General features: G+C 38.7%; 1 protein-coding gene across 2 annotated transcripts in view; it reads left to right on the top strand.

The window, feature by feature from the left end:
- Nucleotides 1-5,023: 5,023 nt before the first annotated feature.
- Nucleotides 5,024-20,577, top strand: part of LOC129751136 (WD repeat-containing protein 47) — a 309,466-nt gene continuing 293,912 nt past the window's right edge. For both annotated transcript variants that reach the window (XM_055746456.1, XM_055746455.1), the window contains exons 1-3: nt 5,024-5,876; nt 13,896-14,171; nt 14,251-14,423. In XM_055746456.1, the coding sequence (XP_055602431.1) occupies nt 5,159-5,876; nt 13,896-14,171; nt 14,251-14,423 (1,167 nt within the window). In that variant the 5' untranslated portion in view covers nt 5,024-5,158. The remainder of the gene's footprint in view (nt 5,877-13,895; nt 14,172-14,250; nt 14,424-20,577) is intronic.

Raw genomic sequence — 20,577 nt, 5'->3', positions numbered from 1 at the left:
CACTATTGTGGGAGCAGGAGAAATCCCAAAACACACAGCTGAAGTGCATTTTTTCCTTCTCTTCCTACCGCAGTAGGCAAATAAACAACACGAAACGATATTGTTTCTTCTTCTTTCTTTTTTTTTTTGTTGGGAAAGAAACAAACCAACTGAGTAGATTCAGCGCTGCTCCCCTACACTTAGTTTGCTGATTTTTTTCTCTTGCTCTCACCCTGACAAAGGCTTCTCTGCTCTTTGATTGGGTGAACGCTCGGCGTCGCAACAGAGCAGGGCAAGTGTTTCAGAACAAAAAGTTCACTGAGTTGCATTTTTCAACTCGCTCGGGAAGAAATGGACAACCATGATTACTGGTATTAATGTTAATGACTTCTGTGCTAAATGGCACCATAAAAGTAATTTTTAAGATGTTGAGGTACGTATAAATCATTTAGTGGTATGAATAAGGTTAAACAATTGCTTTGGTAGCTTTTACTTAGCTCCAAATCAATCAAAGCAAAAGTCCAAAGCATTTGCTTAGTTTGGTATGAATAAACATTTGCTTAGCGGATGTGTACTAAAGTCTTAGAACATAGCTTTTGCTTCGAATAATAGAGCTATCCAACCAGCAGAATCTGAAGTTTTCTAAAGTAAAATGAAAGAAGACGATCAGAAAATTGAAAAGTACGGCTAAAGCAGCCTTGAAGTCGACGAAACGGGTGGTGGGTGTAAGAACGACCGGAATTTTTTGTTAATGCGTGCTCGTATGTTGATGTTTAAAGAAAAATGAATACATATTCGAATATTGTCAAACAAAAAATGGCCTAAATTTAATATTTATCATAAGCTCTCCCACATGTATTCGGATCGGGATAATCCGATGTATAAAAAATAGGCAACAGGCGCGCATTTTAATTTAGATTTTTTTTAAATCTTAGGATTATAAAAAATTATATAAAAATGAGAGATCTATATAATGTTTTAAATTATTACAATTTATTTCTTACTTTGAGCCAATTGGGACTTCTTTCACTATAGCCGGATTTTTTTTAATTTGAAATATTTCCTAATTGATTTGTTTATTGTCATCTTAGACGAATGATTTTATACGGATTTTACGGATACGACAGGAATATGAAAAAAGTTGGGTTATCACTTCGACTTTTCTTTATCCATTAATGGTATGAATAAGGTTTAGCAATTGCTTCGATAGCTTTTACTTAGCTCGAAATCAATCAAAGCAAAAGTCCAAAGCATTTGCTTAGTTTGGTATGAATAAACATTTTCTTAGCGGATGTGTACTAAAGTCTTAGAACATAGCTTTTGCTACGAAAAATAGAGCTATCCAACCAGCAGAATCTGAAGTTTTCTAAAGTAAAATGAAAGAAGACGATCAGAAAATTGAAAAGTACGGCTAAAGTAGCCTTGAACTCGACGAAGCGGTTGGTGGGTGTAAGAACGACCGGATTTTTTTTTTGAAAAATGCGTGCTCGTATGTTGATGTTTAAAGAAAAATGAAAACATATTCGAATATTGTCAAACAAAAACTTGCCTAACTTTAATATTTATCATAAGCTCTTCCACATGTATTCGGATCGGGATAATCCGATGTATAAAAAAATAACAATAGGCGCGCATTTGAATTTAGATTTTTTTTAAATCTTAGAATTATAACAAAATTATATAAAAATGATAGATCTGTATAATATTTTAAATTATTACAATTTATTTCTTACTTTGAGCCAATTGGGACTTCTTCCATTATAGCCAGATTTTTTTTAATTTGAAATATTTACTAATTGATTTGTTTAATTTTATCTTAGACGAATGATTTTATACAACGACAGGAATATGAAAAAAAAGTTGGGTTATCGCTTCGAATTTTCTTTATCCATGTTGAAAATGCCTTTTTGAATTGTTTTGAAGTGAAATATTGCTTATTTGATAAATTCATGACGTTATTAAAGAATTTTTTATTGGAAAAGTCTGCTACCGAGCATGCTTAGAAAATAAAGCAATTGCTAGGAGAATTGTCGAGCAATTGCTTCAGATTTGAGCTTTATTCATACCAAACTAGCTTGTTCTAAAAGTAAAAGCTCCTGACTGAGAAAACAGCTATCAAAAAAACTTTATTCATAACAACCGAAGCAATTGCTTTAAGCGACTGCTCGACTGCTCGATTTAGTTGAGCAAAAGCAATTACTAGGTTTTTTTCATACCACCCCATGTTGAAAATACCTTTTTGAATTGTTTTGAAGTGAAATATTGCTAATTTTATAAGTTCATGACGTTATTGAAGAATTTTTAATTGGAAAAGTCTGCTACCGAGCATACTTAGAAAATAAAGCAATTGCTATGAGATTTGTCGAGCAATTGCTTCAGATTTGACTATTTGAGCTTTATTCATACCAAACTAGCTTGTTCTAAAAGTAAAAGCTCCTGACTGAGAAAACAGCTGTCAAAAAAACTTTATTCATAACAACCGAAGCAATTGCTTTAAGCGACTGCTCGACTGCTCGATTCAGTTTAGCAAAAGCAATTACTAAGTTTTTTTCATACCACCCATTGTGATCAAAGTTACCCCGAAACTCTAAATCTGGGTTTGTAATAAACATTTGATAATAACCATCAATGTCGTTTGAATTTACTGCAATGATCAATACCTCCACCTCAGTACGTGTTTTAAAACTTTTAAGTATTACGAAAAAGCAACCCTTTCCAAAATACTCAAAAATGAATTAAAAACAGTGATCAAAGTTTCCCCAGAAACTGTAAGGTACCTTAACAAACGCATCCAAAAATTAAAAAAATATTTGATTACTGTTTTCAACTGTTCTTGAATTAAAAATCCTATAATTCTTAATTTCCCTCCTTCAACCCTGCTATTTTTTTTCAATGTACATAGATATAAGCTTTGGTTTTCACTTGAAGAATTAGACTTCGAAATTTGGTTAGTGATAATCAATCTATTGATTCATAAGAATATCAAAGGATTATATAATACCTTCCCGAAACTCAAACAATTTTTAAAATTTATATTGATTCTTTTAGACACGAATGCCATAATGCTGGTAAAGTGTCAAAAATAAAACCTTAATAAAAATTAATTCTTAGTTATTATTTCATGAACATGGAAAAACATCCCCATTAAACAGTTTACAGTTTGCGTGATATGTTCAGCCCTAGCTAAACGCAACGCCATTAAGTTCAGTACTGAATGATTGAAATCAGTCGTACTGAAAAGCACAACAACTTGTAAAGCCCTAAAGTGGTAAAAACTTCCGGCAACGGCCAGAAGAAAGCAAAAAATCGAGAGTGTGTAATAAAACCTCCTTTAACATTCTTTCTGTCAAAAAGGAGTGAATTGAAAAAAGGTAGCAAACAGCAGAACAATTTTAAAGCGAATAACTCCCCCACCTTATCTGAGAAGACGCCGGAGTTCAGTAAATATTTTATGAGGTGCTTAGCACAGGGGCTAGCTAGGGATGAAAAATTCGAACGTGCTACCACAGTTATTTGGGCAATTCCAACTATTTGTCTTTATTAGAATAAGGATTAATGGTTTCGGTGGTTGGTTTGTTGGGGGAGGAAGATTGTGGTAGCAAAAAGGTTATTTATTTGTGCCGCGCCAACACGACACGTGTGGTTTTTGGCAAATTTGAGAAAAATTGAACCTGAAATTGGATTTGACAGGTTTTTGTTTTCAAACGAGTTGTAACTTTGAACTGACAAAAAATCGGTTGATTGATTTATCAAATGTTTTGTGGTGTCGTTTGTAAAATTTCCAATTTTATTTAGGAATTTTCCAAAAAGATTTTCAATATAGTCGAAGTTGCCATGCAACTCAAAAGTTTGTTTCTTTTTTGATCACATTTCAGAATAAAAATTCACTTCGTACACTTTCGCTTTCATTTTGCCACTTAACTTTGATCTTATCAATTAGTAATGACCGGCGGCACCTCAAGTAGAGCATCGCGATGCGCCACGCCGAGCCATTCCATCGGCTAATCTTCTGTGACGCTCATGGGGATTAGCGGTTTGGGATAGCCCCCCCAGTTTATCTTGATACCTTATACTCGGCAGACTGTTTGGCGGCTGGTTTCAGTTTCGTTGAGTCATGAGTTTTGTTTTGGGCGCCACTTGAATCAAGTGTCTTTTTTTCTTAATGGGTTTTGTTATCATGCTGTGAACAGTAGTTTTTTTCATCTCGGAATGTCCAAGCAGAATGAGCCAAAGTTGTTGGTATACTTTCATCAAGACAAACGATCCGCTCGACACCTTTGGGATTCGGCACAGAATTTTGAGGGAACTGTGCAACAAACTCGTTAAAAAGCCCGCATTCATGATTTTCTTTCCGTTTCTTTTACTCCTACGAATCTTACTTGTTTGCTCGACATCTAGCCTGGACAGCATAAAATTTGTTTTCATGTTTGCTTGCTACTCTAGATTTGACTTGTCGGAACATAATTGTCGAGGATGAGGAAGGTTGTTTTCATATTACTGTGCCGAATAGCCGAGTTTCAGGAAGGTGTGGAATTTTCGTAAGTCAACTCGACGATGAAAAGTTTTTCGGTTAACAGAAAAAAGTTCAAGGTGTGCATGAGAGTGCCCCAAATGACCTGACTTTTGAAAAATTTATGCGTTGCGTGCTAAAATTAATCCTAAACTTAGTACAAGATCTCGTGCCAAATTTGGGCCAGATCGGATCACTGGAAGAGATCGCTCAATGAGCCTGAAGTTTGTATAGGATTTTGAGACATTTTGTTCGGGAGGAACAAGAAAAACCAGTTTTTTCGGCCGATTTCTTTTGAATACGGTTTTTATCAAAGCCCAAATCATGACATGTTTCATCCGAAGATGGCATTTCGATAAGAATTAAGATAAAAAAACAGATATTCTTTGAATTCAACGTTACACTTGATAGCCCGTAAAATTGAAGAAAATGAAAGCTATTAGGTAAACCTAATCTAAAAAATATTCTACTCTAAACACACTGTTGCAACTTAAATGAACCATTTATAAATAAAGCATTTTCGTTTTCTTTCTTTCCACAGATTGACTGTGTGTTTCGACAGTGGACCGCGGAAAACACCACCCACTCTAAATAAGTGAAATAAAAACAACAAAAAAACTGGCCTCACCTCGCGAGGGGCCTCCGAAGCGCAGTTATTAATGTGAGAAAATGTCCCCTGCAAGACTGTCGCTTCGGGAGGAGGACATAGTGCGGTTGGCGTTGGAGTTTCTGAACAACCGGGAGCTGCACATCTCGCAGCTTTCGCTGGAACGGGAAACCGGTGTCATCAATGGCCAGTACTCGGACGACGTCCTATTTCTGCGGCAGCTCATCCTCGACGGGCAATGGGACGATGTCGTCGAGTTCATCCAGCCGCTCGATACTCTGCAGAACTTCGACATGAAGCACTTCAAGTACACCATCCTCCGGCACAAGTACATCGAACTGTTGTGTATCAAGTCGGAAGCTGGTGGACTGAATGGGCCTCCGGCATTGAACAATGTTGAGGGGGCTGTCGAAGAAGTGGTGCAAGTTCTCGGCGAGCTGGAGAAACTCTGTCCCACCAAGGAGGAATATTCGGCGCTCTGTTTGCTCCTAACGCTGCCCAAGCTGGGCGATCATCTTCAGTATCGGGATTGGAATCCCAGCAAGGCGAGGGTTCAGTGTTTCCGGGAGATATTTCCGCTGGTGGAAAAGTTTCTGCCCGGCGATAAGAAGGCCGGATCGCCGCCAACGTTATTTGCCAAAAATGATCGGCTGGTGCAGCTCATGATCAAGGGAATTCTCTATGAGTCCTGTGTAAATTATTGTCAAGTGAAAGCTACCGGATCGGCGGATTCCGCCAATCAGAAGATTAATTTCTCACGAGTGCTGGATGGATCAATAGGTGAGTTATGAATCATTGCGTAAGCGTTAAATATGTTTACAAACGTGGGTCCAATAATGGTCTTGTCAAATACCGACAAAGTTCATTAGTTAATTCTTGAATAGCATGAAAAGATATCGCACGCCGTATTAAAGACTCGACTCGTTCATTCTTAACGGAAAAATCTGAACGAAAAAATGTTGTCTGTGAAGTACTTACATTGGCCCAAAAAAATCATCTGATCTCGACGTTTAAGACATGTTAAAGCCTAACCCGTCTTAGATTTTTTTTGAGTTCTAGGAATATCAATATGACATTCTGACTAAAACCGCTATTTTTTTTTGTTTCTCTACTATTTTGTACAAAATTTACAGTTATGATTCCCAAAAAAATGTTTACTTATAAAGTTAGTTCTTTTAGGAATGGGACACTTTCTTTTGCTGATAGCTCATTTCCTAGTAATCGGACATTCAGCATTTTGACAGAATTTTGTTGCTTGTGAATATTACTATCTCACCTATTTTTTCATAATTTATATATAACGTGTTTTTGAGATATTCACAATGCAAGAGAAAAAGAAAAAAATAATTGTGCACAGGTTCCATCAAAATCTATCATTATCAAATCGATAGCTGACAAAACCGTTGGTTATTCAAAAAAATACTGTGTGTGAGTGGTGGAAAACTATGTTTATACTGTCGAAAACTTCCACCAAGTTGAAATCAAGCATTGGAGCGAAGCACATGATCGGAAACTATGGTCTTCAGGTCTTCAGGAAAGTCAAGTCTTATACCAGAATTTTTAATTTTAGTAAGCGAAAAACTAAATTAGATTGCTGAAGTGTTCCACAAATTTTTCTCTCATAAGCTGAAAGTGTTGCCTAGTTGTGAGTCATTCAAATCTTACCTCAAACAACAAATTTTTGCGAGTTCCAGAGCTCGTGAGCTGTATAGCCTGTACCGAGGCAATGAGACAGATGATTTCTGATGAACGACAAAATTTATGAAAAACCCTATTTCAAACAAATTCCAGCGTTTGATTCCTATAACATTTCTGCTCACGGCTAGGTCCTTAGCAGATTAAAGTATGTAATGGTTGGTCGTTTTGTGTAAAAAAATGATTTGTCAAGATTCTGCTCCTGTGGAAAACAAACAACAATTTTCAAAACGAAATCTCTACTATCTATACTAACGGATTATACTTTAAGTTTAATCTTAATTTCGCTTCGTTTTTGTCAGATTATGCCAACTATGCCAGACATTCCATTAAAAACGCTTTCAAGTGGCTCAAACATAATCAAGTTTTGTTAATTTCGAAACAGCTGTATTCACTAAATTGCCTCAGTTTTTTTTAAAGTGAATTGTTAAACCGAAAAGTATCAAAAATTGATGGAGGTCGAAATTTTACCTGGTAACGGCTCGGGCGATGTTCCTGCGAAATTTAATTTTTTTTTGCTGACAAATTTGCACTAAAATTTATTATTTGGCAGAGAATTTGCAGCTGTGACAAAAAAACGAAAATTTTTATTACAAATAAGACAATGACATCGGAACTATGTATACCAAAAAAAGTGTCTCCGAAAACACATTTTGCCGTTCATTTGATCCAACGACTATCCCGTAATGTTTTGACCAGATTTGGCAGCTTTCATTACAGCAAAGTCGTTCAAGAATGGTATGCAGAGAAAAGGGTCCAGTGTGTCCGAAAAACCTTAACCCACCCAACCGCCCCCAATTCCGCCCTATTGGAAAATACTGGGCAATCATGAAGAGGAGACTCAAGGCAAAGGAAAGGTTGTCAATCAGTTGAAGACCTGGTGGAATAAGATAGCTAGAACGATGGACGAAGAAATCGAGAATTCCTTCGAACCCGTGGCGAATAATTTTAACCGTATTTTTTTCTTAAAAGTATGAAGAAAACGATGCATTTGTATAAAAAAAGATCTTGATTTCAATAATAAACAACTGAAAAACAGGCAATTGCTTTTGTTCCAATTCTATCTGGAGCAAGCTTTATTCAAAGTCTAAGAAAAAATAAATAATAAAACATTGTTTGGAAAAGGCTGCAGCTCACCAAACGCTTAAAAAAGCCCTTATTTCCTAAAATTACTCCACTGGAACCGGTATGAAATGGCCTTTTATTTCCTGAATTTTACCCGTGTAGTAGACCTATCTTTGAAGTTTAATTTGTAATATCTACTCAAATTGACCCCGACAGGCAGAAAAATTTTCGGGATGAATCATCCATAGGGATGAGAATCCTTGAAAAAAAGGGAAAAAAGCTGCGGGTCAAACATTCTAGGGTTGCCAGCCAAAAAGCTGCGGGTCAAACATTCTAGGGTTGCCAGCCAAAGGGATACAAGAAAACCGAACAACGGTCGAAGTAGACTGATCCCATCGACGGGGGCTGTCGAGTAGTGTGCATCCGACCCCACGGTTTAAAGATGCAAAGAAAAGGCAACATCTTCTGCGTAACGAATGCCGTGGGTAAGCCGCGTTCGTGCGTAGGATGCTCCACCCTCGAGGAGTTTCCGAGTAATGCGGTTTTCAACGACCGAAGCTGCGGGGATAAGACTTAATCTTCTTCGCAGAGGAAATCATTGGGAAAGGGTTATTGCACGATCGTGGAATATCCACGAGTAGAGTGGCTCTCGACATCGGGTAAGCCATTTGAGTCGGAGTAGTATTACGTCTTCGTGGGGAATCAACCGAGTAGTCCTGCTAAGTCCCGCACGTGTGCTGTGACATGCGCGAGTCTAGCATAAAGGTGGCGAACCTCGAATCCTGGAGCTAAGAGATCGGGCTTCGAGTCGTTAGAGGAAAGGTCAGGCCTCGAGTTCTCAGGAGGTGAGGTTTGTGTGGTCAACCTCGAGTCTACGACGAGAAGTCGGATCTCGAATCGCAAGAGGAGAGATCAAGCGTTTAATCAACAAGCGGAGGGGTATATCTAAGTGGTTACCTCGAGTCATTACGAGGAGAAGTCAGATCTCAAGTCGCTAGAGAAATGATCGGGCCTTGAGCCATGTAGAGGAGATGTATGTGTACGTCAACCTCGAGTTGATGCAAGAAGGGTCGGTCCTCGAGTCGTAAGAGGAGACCTAACTTTGACGCTCCACGACTACGAAGATCTCAATAGTTGCAACAGTGCTTTCCGGAAGACTTTGTAACGGAAGTAGTTGTTCCAGCAATGGCTACAACTTAAAGGCGCCACTTCCAAAATAGTCCTATTCTTATTTAATTTTTGGCATTTCGGCGAGTTGTGAAAATTCAAGGTAGAATATTTAGAAAGAACATGAAAGTATTATAGGTGGAAAGATCAAAGCTAGAGCGCTTTGGGTAGAAGAAATTGAATAGTTGGTGAAAATGTGAGCAGGGCTTTTGTTTTGTGAACAGCTTTTGAACTACTTGCGTGATTCTTTGCCGCGCGCCGTTTCAATGTTGATAGGAAGCGATGAAGAAACCCATCGCATTCCTACCCACATTGAAACACGGACGGGTCGAACACATGAGATTGTGTCCGACCGGGCAAAAAATCATCCAAGCAGCGCTCACATGTGCTGTTCTATTGCTAAGCCAATTCTATCGATGCGTGCTACTTTTTTAGGTACATCGGATGGTTGCTACTTCACCAACTATTCAATTTCTTCTACCCAAAGCGCTCTAGCTTTGATCTTTCCACCTATAATACTTTCATGTTCTTTCTAGATATTCTGAATTTTCACAACTCGCCGAAATGCCAAAAATTAAATAAGAATATATCCCGGCGGCGATTAAAATAAGATAACACTTCCAAAATAGAAGGCTGCTAACATAAGGTTGCCAGATTGCCCGGATATTTAATACTAAATTTAAGATCAGTTCGGCCCGGCCAGGTTGCCCGGATTTCATTAAAAAATGCCCGGATTTTGCCCGGCTTTATTCACTTTATTTGGCAAATTTGTCAAAAAAAAAACACAACAAACACCTCCAAAATGCCCTAAAATACGGTTCAAAATCGAGGAGTTCGATGAGTTTAGATAAAAAAAAAACATCATTTTTTTTCTTGATTTTTGTTGAGAAATTTCTGAGTTTTGACAAAACTTGCCCGGATATTGCCCAGATTCATGGTCGTCTATTTGAAATCGAATGCCCGGATTTTGCCAGGTTTTTATATAAAAATAGCCCGGATTGTCCGGCCCGGCGTGCTGAAAAAATTCTGGCAACCTTATGCTAACACAAGGTCATTGACCGGCAAAAGACTCCCTCCCACGGCGGGTTTCAAATAGTGGCTCAATCACTTCGTCAATCTTGCGAACCCAACTATCGTTTGCCAAACTGAAGTTCAGGAGAAATAAAAAAGGATAGGAAGAAAGGCCTGCCAAGAAAAGCAATTATTAAGTCAATTTTAGCAACATTATCTCAGTTGCATAGAATACGGAAAACAATTATCGCGATCACTTCTAATGAAAAAACTTCTTAGAAAAAAAAAAAACGAAGTCAAATCTCAGTGATCATGTACATGGTATGAAGTTTTCTTCTGCTTAGAGCGCCATAACGCTTTTAAATATTCCTTGGTAGACGATATTTAGATTTTGGTTCCTTTAGAGCTCACCAGTTGTCTGCTAGAACGACCTTACCGATCTGCAAGCGTTCCAAATAATTCCACGAGGCACGTGGCTGCTGGAAATGCTTAGGCCAAATAAACCCGTCTCGGCTGGGCCCACACTTTGACCCACGATTGTGTGGGTTTTAGAACCTGGACTGCGTGGTGGTTTTTACAAATATGTTTTAAATTTGGCTCCATAAACGTCTTACCTGAACTGATATGTTCTATACTCAAGATGACGATTTTTACTTATAATGCTGTTAAGTTCTAGCCAAACACTATTTGTGACAAACAAGAGAATATACAATTAAAATCTATCTACTTAGTAACTTATTTTCGTTAAACTCACGTTCATTGATCGCGCCAAACGCACTACTTGTGAACACTTTCGTGAGCACGTTTTTCTAACGAGGGCACTAGCGATAAACTCCCCTCAACTACTCGGTGTTCCCTTTGGAAGTGAAAACTTCATTCTTTCAGAGGCTAAGCCAAGCCACGGTGACACTAAAAGCTCCTGAAGACAAAAGAATCTGTTTGTGTAGCTTATACAAGCATCTAACACTTGAAAAATATACCTGAGTTCGTGCTGTTAAATTATTTCTCCCTAGACAAAAGAAAGAGAGCTATTGTGCAAAAGGTGACGCTCCAATTACTAAAACAGCTGTCAGTTTAAATATCTGGTTGTGTTTGGGCGAGCAAAACAATATCGTCAGCCAGGTCAAGGTCGTTCAGTTGCTCCATTGTTGAAGGATTCCACGTCAATCCTCGGTTCGGTGCACAGTCAATCGATCCAATCAGAATCTCATCCATTACGATTAGAAAAAGTAGCGGTGATAGAATACATCCTTGTCTCACTCCAGCAGTTACCAGGATTGGTTCGGACAAGACACCGTCGTGCAAGACCTTGCACGAAAATGCCTCGTATTGTGCTTCGATGAGATGGACTAGTTTCTCTGGGACCCCTCGTCGCCTTAGAGCCGCCCAGATGTTTTCATGGTTAAGTCGGTCGATTGCTTTTTCGAAATCAAGGAACACCAGCAGAAGAGAGTCCTGGAATTCGTTGATTTGTTCCAGTATGATTCGTAGCGTTGTGATGTGGTCCACACATGATCGTCCGGATCGGAATCCAGCTTGTTGCCGTCGGAGTGTAGCGTCGATTTTCTCCTGGATCCTGTTCAGGATCACCTTGCAGAGTACTTTGAGGGTTGTACAGATCAACGTTATGCCTCGCCAGTTACCGCACTCTGTCAGGTCTCCTTTCTTCGGAACCTTTACGAGGATACCCTGCATCCAGTCGGCCGGGAATGTTGCAGTATCCCAGATTTCAGCGAAAAGACGGTGCAACATTTGTGCTGATAGGGCAGGGTCGGCTTTCAGCATTTCATCAGGGATGCAATCGATCCCAGGTGCTTTGTTGGATTTCATGTTTTTGATTGCCGCTTCTATTTCAGCTAGCGAGGGCGCTTCCGAGTTGACGCCATTTATGCGTCTCACTGTTGGCGCTTCGAGCTGCGGGTTCTGTTGGCCATTGCTATTCGTGACTCGGAAAAGTTGTTCGAAATGCTCAGTCCATCGTTTGAGCTGATCGGTTCGATCGGTCAATAACTGACCTGCTCGGTCTTTCAGCGGCATTCTTGCATTAGTCCTTGCACCACTGAGGCGGCGAGAAATGTCGTATAGTAATCGGATATCTCCATTGGCGGCGGCTCTTTCTCCCTCTTCGGCTAGGGAGTTTGTCCAGGCTCTCTTGTCTCGTCTACAAGCTCGTTTAACTGCCTTTTCCAGCTCCGCATATCGTAAGCGGGCGGCTGCTTTGGCTGACCCGGTACATGCCTGCTCAATTCCGACTTTCGCCTTTCTCCGATCATCGACCATCCTCCAAGTTTCATCCGACATCCATTCACTCCTTCTTCCACAAACTTTACCGAGAGTACCATGGCTCGTCGTGATAAAGGCATTCTTGATTCCACACCACTGTTCTTCGACTGTTCCGTCTGTCGGCAGCTCCGAGGCTCGGGATTCTAGCTGTTCAACGTATGCCCTTTTCACCTCTGGATTCTCCACCCGGCGGACGTCGTATCGACACCCGACTTTCTCCTCGCGCCGTTGGACACGCGCAACTCTCAGTCGTATCTCGCCAAGGACGAGGTGATGGTCAGATGCAATGTCTGCGCTTCGTTTGTTGCGGACATCAAGAAGGCTCCTTCTCCATTTTCGGCTGATGCAGATGTGGTCAATTTGATTTTCTGTTCGGCCATCTCGAGATACCCAAGTTACCTTATGTGCTGGTCGATGGGGGAAGAGCGATCCACCGATCACCATGTTGTTGTTGCCACAAAATTCTACAAACAGCTCTCCGTTTTCGCTCATCTGTCCTAGACCATGGCGCCCCATGATGCGCTCAAGGTCCTGATTGTCGGAGCCCATCTTTGCGTTGAAGTCGCCCGAATGGATTTGAATGTCACCCTTCGGAATTTTCCCTACCACGCTGTTCAGTTGACTGTAAAACTGCTCTTTCTCCTGCAAGTCGGCAACGTCAGTTGGCGCATAACACTGGACCATTGTAAGGTTTCTAACCCGTGTTCTGAATCTGGCTACGATTATTTCTTTGTTTATTGGTTCACATCTAATGAGGGCCGCGTAGGCCTGCGGGCTTAATAGGAAACCAACTCCTCGTTCCCGAGTAGCATGTTCTCCTCGTATGCCAGAGTAAAGCAGTACTTGCCCGGACTGTGTCTTGTGTTCTCCAGTGTTAGGCCAACGGACTTCGCTCAGTCCCAGAATTTCAAGCTTGAGGCGGCTAGCCTCTCTAACAAGTTGTGCCAGTTTGCCTTGTTGGGCAAGGGTTAAAACGTTCCAAGTTCCAATTCGTGTCCGTGTTTTCATGCTAAAAGTCGTCGCCAAAGTTCCAGGTCGGTCATTTCTTTCGGATTCCGTAACAATTCTTTCAATCGGGAGCAGTAGGTTGTTAGCCGAACCAAAAAGAAACATTTGAGACCCCAGGGTTTGAGAAATTCAAAAATGACCCAAAATCAACTCAGGCTAATAAAACATGTCCATATGGACTTTTTCGTCAATAAAGCTGTTTTTCTGCAGTTAGAAATACCAGTAGGTCTTTTAGGTTCAAAATCATTAATTCGGTTTATATTTAACACGATAGCCAAGAGTACCAAAACTATAAAGTAAAGCTGCTAAGTTTGCAGTTATATTGGAATGAGCATTTGGCGTCAAAACTTAACATCACTAGGCGATGCGATAAATTTATCCCTCCCGTGTTTCGTTTCATGAATTATTTCAAAACGAATTTTCGTCAAATACCTCTTTTCAAGTAAATGATCTATTTAATACTATTTATGAAATAACATGTAAAACGAACCTAGAGTTTTTTCTTCAACGCAAAACATACGCTGGAATTTTAGAAATTCGAATAACGTTCCCTTTTTTACTGCCCTGCAGGATTCACCGACTCGGATCTCTCGCTGCTCAGCTGGCTCCAGAGCATACCGGCCGAGACGTTTTCGGTGCCGTTCGAGCAGAAAACGCTGAACGTGGACGTGGAAAGACTGGAAAAACCCTCACTCGAAACCTCATGGACTGAACATATGCTCATAACGCCGATCAAACCGAAAACCTTCCCCCATTCTGTGATGCCATTCACCAGGCCCCGAAGTGCGGCAGACATCATGACCCGGTCCCTGCTGCCCTCGCTGGATGCCGTCTCGACCTGTCTCAGTGAGTATTTAATCATTCTCACTTAATCGACATTCCTACCATTTTCCTGATAATTTCCGGTTTCTCTTACTTCTTTCAGATCCCAAAGCCAACAACGAATCATTCCCGATGTCCCGGTCCAGCTTTGCCAGTTTTCATTTGACCGGAATCAAACCGACGAGCGGCAAAATGATGACCTCCAGTGTGGATCGGTTGTTCGAGAATGGCGACGGGAGCGATGTTTATCGGAGTAGTAATTTCAATGAATATCAGGTAAGTTTGATAGTACACAGTTTGTTGGTACAAACCGGTGGGAAGAGAGTATGTCATTCCTATCGTCCCGGTAACTTATCTTGGCAAGGTGCAACCTGTTTTCGTAAATCACGTGCGTTCGTGTACATAAGCAAGTATCGAGTAAATTAGGTCAATATTTACCTCTCCATGTTATGCAATGGAGCTTTCTTTCAACCGGCATTGCATGACTGATAGCAAACCGCGGAAGGAGAAAATATATATTGACAGTTTTTACTTTTCTTATAAGGGCCGTTAGAATCTGTAGGGATGCCTTCATTTTGAATTTTGAGATTGGAATAAAATTCGAAAACAAACTTTTAATAGAAATAAAGGATTCATAATTGATATTTCCTTTTCCAACCTATCCATTGACTATTAAAGGGTGATACGGTCAAAATTTGGTCAATATCAACTTGACGTATTTCTCTCAATTTTGCTTACGAAGTTTTTTGACTGCATGTTAATGGACGACGAAACGTACGTCAAAGCCGACTACAAGCAGCTTCCGGGACAGGAGTTTTATACGGTAAAAGGAAGGGGAAAGGTAGCAGATATTTTCAAGCACATGAAACTGTCAAAGTTCGCGAAGAAATATCTGGTTTGGCAAGCCATCTGTACCTGTGGCTTGAAAAGCAGCATTTTCATAGCTTCCGGGACTGTCAACCAAGAAATTTACGTGAAAAAAAGTTTGCTGCCTTTCCTGAAGAAACACGGTTGGAGTGGTACGCCGCCAACAACGTGCAGGTGGTCCCCAAGGACAAGAACCCTCCCAACACGCCAGAGCTCTGCCCAATTGAGAAATACTGGGCTATTGTCAAGCGGTACCTAAAGAAGACCAAAAAAACTGCTAAGGACGAGCAATAGTTCAAGGCAAACTGGCTTTCTGCGGCGAAGAAGGTGGACAAGGTGGCAGTACAAAATCTGATGGCAGGGGTTAAGCGTAACGCCCGGCAATTCGGATTTGGAAAAGCGGAAGCCTAACTGAATATTTTTCCTGAATTTAAACTTGAAAAAGAAATTTAATTTGAATTTATTAAATAAACGATTTCACCAATTTACACGCGTTTTCCCTTGATCAAATTTTGACCGTATCACCCTTTAGGACGTGGTCGGCGCCGTTATTGATGTTTAAAGAGACAGCATCAGTTTTGGGCATTGTGGATGTACTGACAATCCCAGGCTCCGTTCATTTGACCTCTGAACATTATTAGTGGCCTCGATCATTCACGCAACCTTTGGATATGCGGAATTTATTCTAAAACTGAGACACACCAGCTATCCTGGGATCCGAAATGTGTTATTAGATACCTTATTTTTAAGTTCAAATCTATTTTAAAGCGTGAAAATTCGTTTCCAATAGATTTGTAAGGCATTTCGACTTCAATGTTTTAAGGTGGATGTGAGTAATCAGCAAGCTAAGCTACTTATTAGGGAGCCTTCGGAAATTTTCCTAAATTCCAATTTTATATTCTAAAGCTCATTTTAATCAATGTCTTAAGTATATAGAATATTTAAAGGAAACTTGATCCGTAGCTTAAACTCTCCCTTTTAAGTGAATTGCCCGATGATATCGGAGTCGCATAATTGTTCCTGTTTCGTCCAGGATAGCCCTCATCATGGCCGAGGTCCTGGGGCGCTCTATCCGCATCTTGTTCCCTTGACACTTTTTCTTTCTTTCAGTGTGCACCCATCGTCTTCTCCCTTGACTTGTAGCTTCCTGCCCCTAGGCAGTTGATTCAAGAGGGCTTTTCAGGTCGCACAGTAGTAGTCAGTCATTCAGAGCCACGGTGCACCAGAAGAAATCAATAATTTATGAATATGCATTGGGCCCAGTGTTTATAGTGGCGCTTGTTGACTCTCGTGCCAAAGCATTACGGAATCTTTCCTTCTTCTTTTACATCCGTCGTCGTTGGAATGAAGAGGAGTTTTTCATCCTTTTGGGGCGGTTTTGCTGCGTGCCAACAAGCTTTGCTCCGGCTGTCCGGGGTGAGAATTTGTTTACATTCGCGCCCAAATGATGAATGGCGGTTGATAGGAGACGACCAACTATAAGGATTCGAGAATGAGGAAAAGCTTTCAGCCCGAGCGCGATCGTGTGACATCGGATTTATCGTGTTGTTTGCGTATTATCCTTGTTCCGCTTTACGAGGATTAGTAGTTGCTGCTGGTGTATGGCCCAGATTTTTTCTTTTTTTTTTTTAAACAGATTCATGTCAAGACTGTGACTTTAAACAAAAACCCAGTGTCACGCGAGCTTCTGTAATTGATATAGGCTTATTACAAGAAAAAACTTGTGTAATGTGCGAAATCACGCTTGGGGAAAAATAGTGTCAGATAACTTTCATAGAATCAGCGCAGAAGTAGAAACTCAATTACTGTCACAGACAAGATTCTTGTCATCAACTTCCAAAAAACGGAAATACTGCATGATGAACTCATGGGCAACATTTTAAAATGTTCCAAGACGCCGCCTCTAGTTCAGCCATTGAATCTTGGCATTGGCAAAACACCAAAGGACACAGTAATGTAACGATGTCATAGTGTCGAAATAATCCCCCCGTTAAGAAACCCCCGAAAAAGAAACGACCAGAACGTGCCCTTGGCGGCGTATGAGGGATGTTTGCTTCTTGTATTGTGAACACAATCGGTTATCGGACGCGTACAGTTCGATTTTGGACGCGGGAAAAAAGGTTACTTGCTCCCCTCTATGGGTGGTTTCCTAAAGTAATTTTGATCAGCCTAAGATAGGGCACGCTCTGACGAAAGGAAGAGGACATTTACAGGAAAATAATTTCCATTTAAAAGTAACTGTTTTTTTTTCAACAATGGCATAAGTTGATATTTTTCAAATAAAAATTTCCCCTTTGATTAACAATGTTCAACCTTTTATGATTATTGAAAAAAAAAAATTGTCCACAAGAGTGTATTTTTTGTACAAATAAAAAACGCCACCAGAAAGTGAAGATGCCGAAGCTTATAAAGATAAATATACAATTCACTCAATTAAACCTTTGTTAGTTAAATAGATAACTTGAAAGAGTATTAAACCCTTCATTTCATGATTTTTTATTTTCCCTTAAATATCGTTTTAAACAGTTGAAAAAGATGTGTACATCAAGAAAAAAAATTAAAATAAAATACGATTTTCCACTTTTTTCATACATTAATTGTTGCAAATTTGTTACTTCATGAAACGAAGGGATAAGAAATAAAACATGTGGGGTTCGCTTTTACTAGAGCGTTTTTGAAAAATTTCCGAAATGTTTTGTTCAATCCTTAGATTAACTTTGAGATAAAGTCGGTTAATTGAATCTGTGAAACGCAAGAAAACGTTTGCTAACGTTCCTTAAAATTTCCAAGTTATATCAAGAAATTAAAAAATGAGGAAAATTGAAAAATCAAAAACACTAACTACAGAAGATATATGGCTTGAATATGGCCATCAGCTTTCAAATCCCGGAATATAATAATCTGTGAAATTCTTTAAATCTACACATTAAAATATTTTATATATTAGTTAATTTTTTTTTTAAATTTGTTTTATCTTTTAAAACTTATCTGAAAAGTATGTAATTCGTACAAAATTTCAAAGTTCTGTAGAATTCTACCCAGTGTCCACATTAATCCCTTTTTTACCTTCGAAATGAACAGTATAAGCACAATTTAGGGACAAATCCATTTTTTTAAAACTTTTATGTAGTCTTCTTTTCCATCAATAAAAAATTAGATTCCAGGAAATCGTAGGCTAGTGATCAATTTTTGTTTATTAAAGACTGCTCATTAGCTTCAGCAAAGATTGATTTGCGATGATTTTGACCACTTTTTCTCAGTCTTTTGCAAGTTTTGCGATAGAATCTGAAGGTTAAACATGTTTTCTTGAATACAATTCGGTGTGGGCCTTAATAGTTTTGTTCGGTTGCGCTAAAGGTATGGTACGGTACGGTACGGACTATGTTAAATTGGTACCGAGCCATCGTGTCTTTTGAGTAGTGAATTGATGCCAATCCGGGCAAAACAGTACTGTGTGATCATGTTTGCAGACCATGCGACGGTTCAGGCACTCACGGACAGCTGTATTCTTTGTGTCTGTGTTCACGAACGGACAGAATGCATGCCACACTTACATATGGCTTGACAAACTTACTCTTTTACTGATTTTTCTTCAAAAAAAAAATAAATAAATAAAATAACCGGAAGCGTTTTGTAATCAAATTTTCAAGAGGTTTTGTCGTCGATGATAGCGCACACCGATTTTCGCTCTAATTATTTCAGGTTGTTCTAATTATTTCAGTTGGTTGAACCAATCATCAAAGCGTAGTTGATTTTTTTTTTGCATCCAACTATAAATATAATAGACTGAACTACAAACTGATGATTGACCTTACGCAATCAGCTATGAATATAATAGATTCAACTAAAATGATATAATTGATTGATTGATTTTATGCATTCAACTATAAATATAATTGATTCAACTATACATTTCTGGTTGCCCTCTCACATTCAACTATAAATATGATAGACTCAATTGTAATGGTATAATTCATTTAACTGTAAATATGATAGATTCAACTACAATTGTATGATTGATTTTAGGCATTCAACTATAAAAATATTAGTTTCAACTATAACTTCCTGGTTAACCTTTTACATTCAACTATAAATATGACAGATTCAACTGTAATGGTAAAATTGATTGAACTGTAATTATGATAGATTCAACTTCAAATGTATGATTGACTTTAGGCTTTCAAGTATATATGTATATAGTAGATTCAAATATATTTTTATGATTCATTGTGTGATATTTGAATAAATACTATTAAGGGATGAATCATTCGCACAGGATTAAAATCCTTGAGAAAAAGAAGAAAAAAGAATAATTACTAAAAATCTAAACACTACATGTACATAAGTGTAGTAGTGTGCTTGTTTAAATAAAACTGTGACGAAATTTTTACTCCCTTCATGTTAATTCTATCCATAAGCGGGAGCAACTAAATTGCAAGGGAATGAAACGATGCCGCTGAAGGAGTCGGTAGTAGACATCCCGGTACCGATTTGTGTTTCATCGGGAAGCAGAAATGGCTGCTTATTCTGCGACTCGAGTGACGTCATTTATGAAATTTCATATCGTTTTTCTGGCTGAAATAGCCTCTCTAGGCTCGAAATTTTCGTTAGGATGAGCTGTTATTGGTCTTCAGAGCTCATCGATACACAAATGTCTTTTCTGAAGCATTTTCTGGAGTCAGGACCAAAGATTTACAGAAAAATCTGTAATTTCACAGAATTTGGAGCATATTTTCATCACAGAATCTATGTCACAGAATACAGAATTTTCGGAATATTCAAATATTTCACAGATTTTTAAATGTTGTATGTGTTTCCTAAATTTTAATTTTTGAAGTCAATATAAATTTTAGATATCTAAGTTTAGATTTGAAGAATATGATAAGATTAGTAAGGTTAATCGATTTTGCTCAGGTAAAATTAAAAAAAAAAAACAATTTTCCATGAACATTCGATGAAACTTAAGGAAGTAGCGTCACAGAAAACCATCACAGAATTTTCAGGTAAAATCACAGAAACTCAGTATTTTTCTTCGCCAAAACACAGATTTGGTTTCGGCAACCTTGGTCAGGACGAGTAAGTGAAATTTCGTGAGTCACGTCAATCGAGTCGCAGAATAATCCCCAATGCCAAAATCATTGATATCCTGACCACTAACCCAAACAAAGCATTATTATATTATTCGTTAATAACATAACCTTTTTTGTTCTTACAAATAAACAAAATATGTAGAAAACCAAAATAAAAATAATATTAAATGCAGAATAATTACCAAAAAAACAACAACTATAAAATATAGTTGAATTTAAGCGTAGAAGTATAATTGATTCAATCATATTAACAGTTAAATCAACCTTAGCTGTATAGTTGAATCTACAATATTTTTGGTTTATGGTTGAATCACATAATTGTAATTGAAGCTATCATATTTATAGTTGAATTCATAAAACCATCCAAACAAATATAGTTGAAAATTAAATAAATATAGTTGGTCGAGAATCAATTATCAATATGATTGAATATAAGTCGAAATATTATTGATAAAACTATACATTTTTCTCCG

This window comes from Uranotaenia lowii, chromosome 3, assembly GCF_029784155.1.
Source record: "Uranotaenia lowii strain MFRU-FL chromosome 3, ASM2978415v1, whole genome shotgun sequence".
Classification (NCBI taxonomy): domain Eukaryota; kingdom Metazoa; phylum Arthropoda; class Insecta; order Diptera; family Culicidae; genus Uranotaenia; species Uranotaenia lowii.
This window is presented reverse-complemented; position numbering and strand designations above follow the sequence as displayed.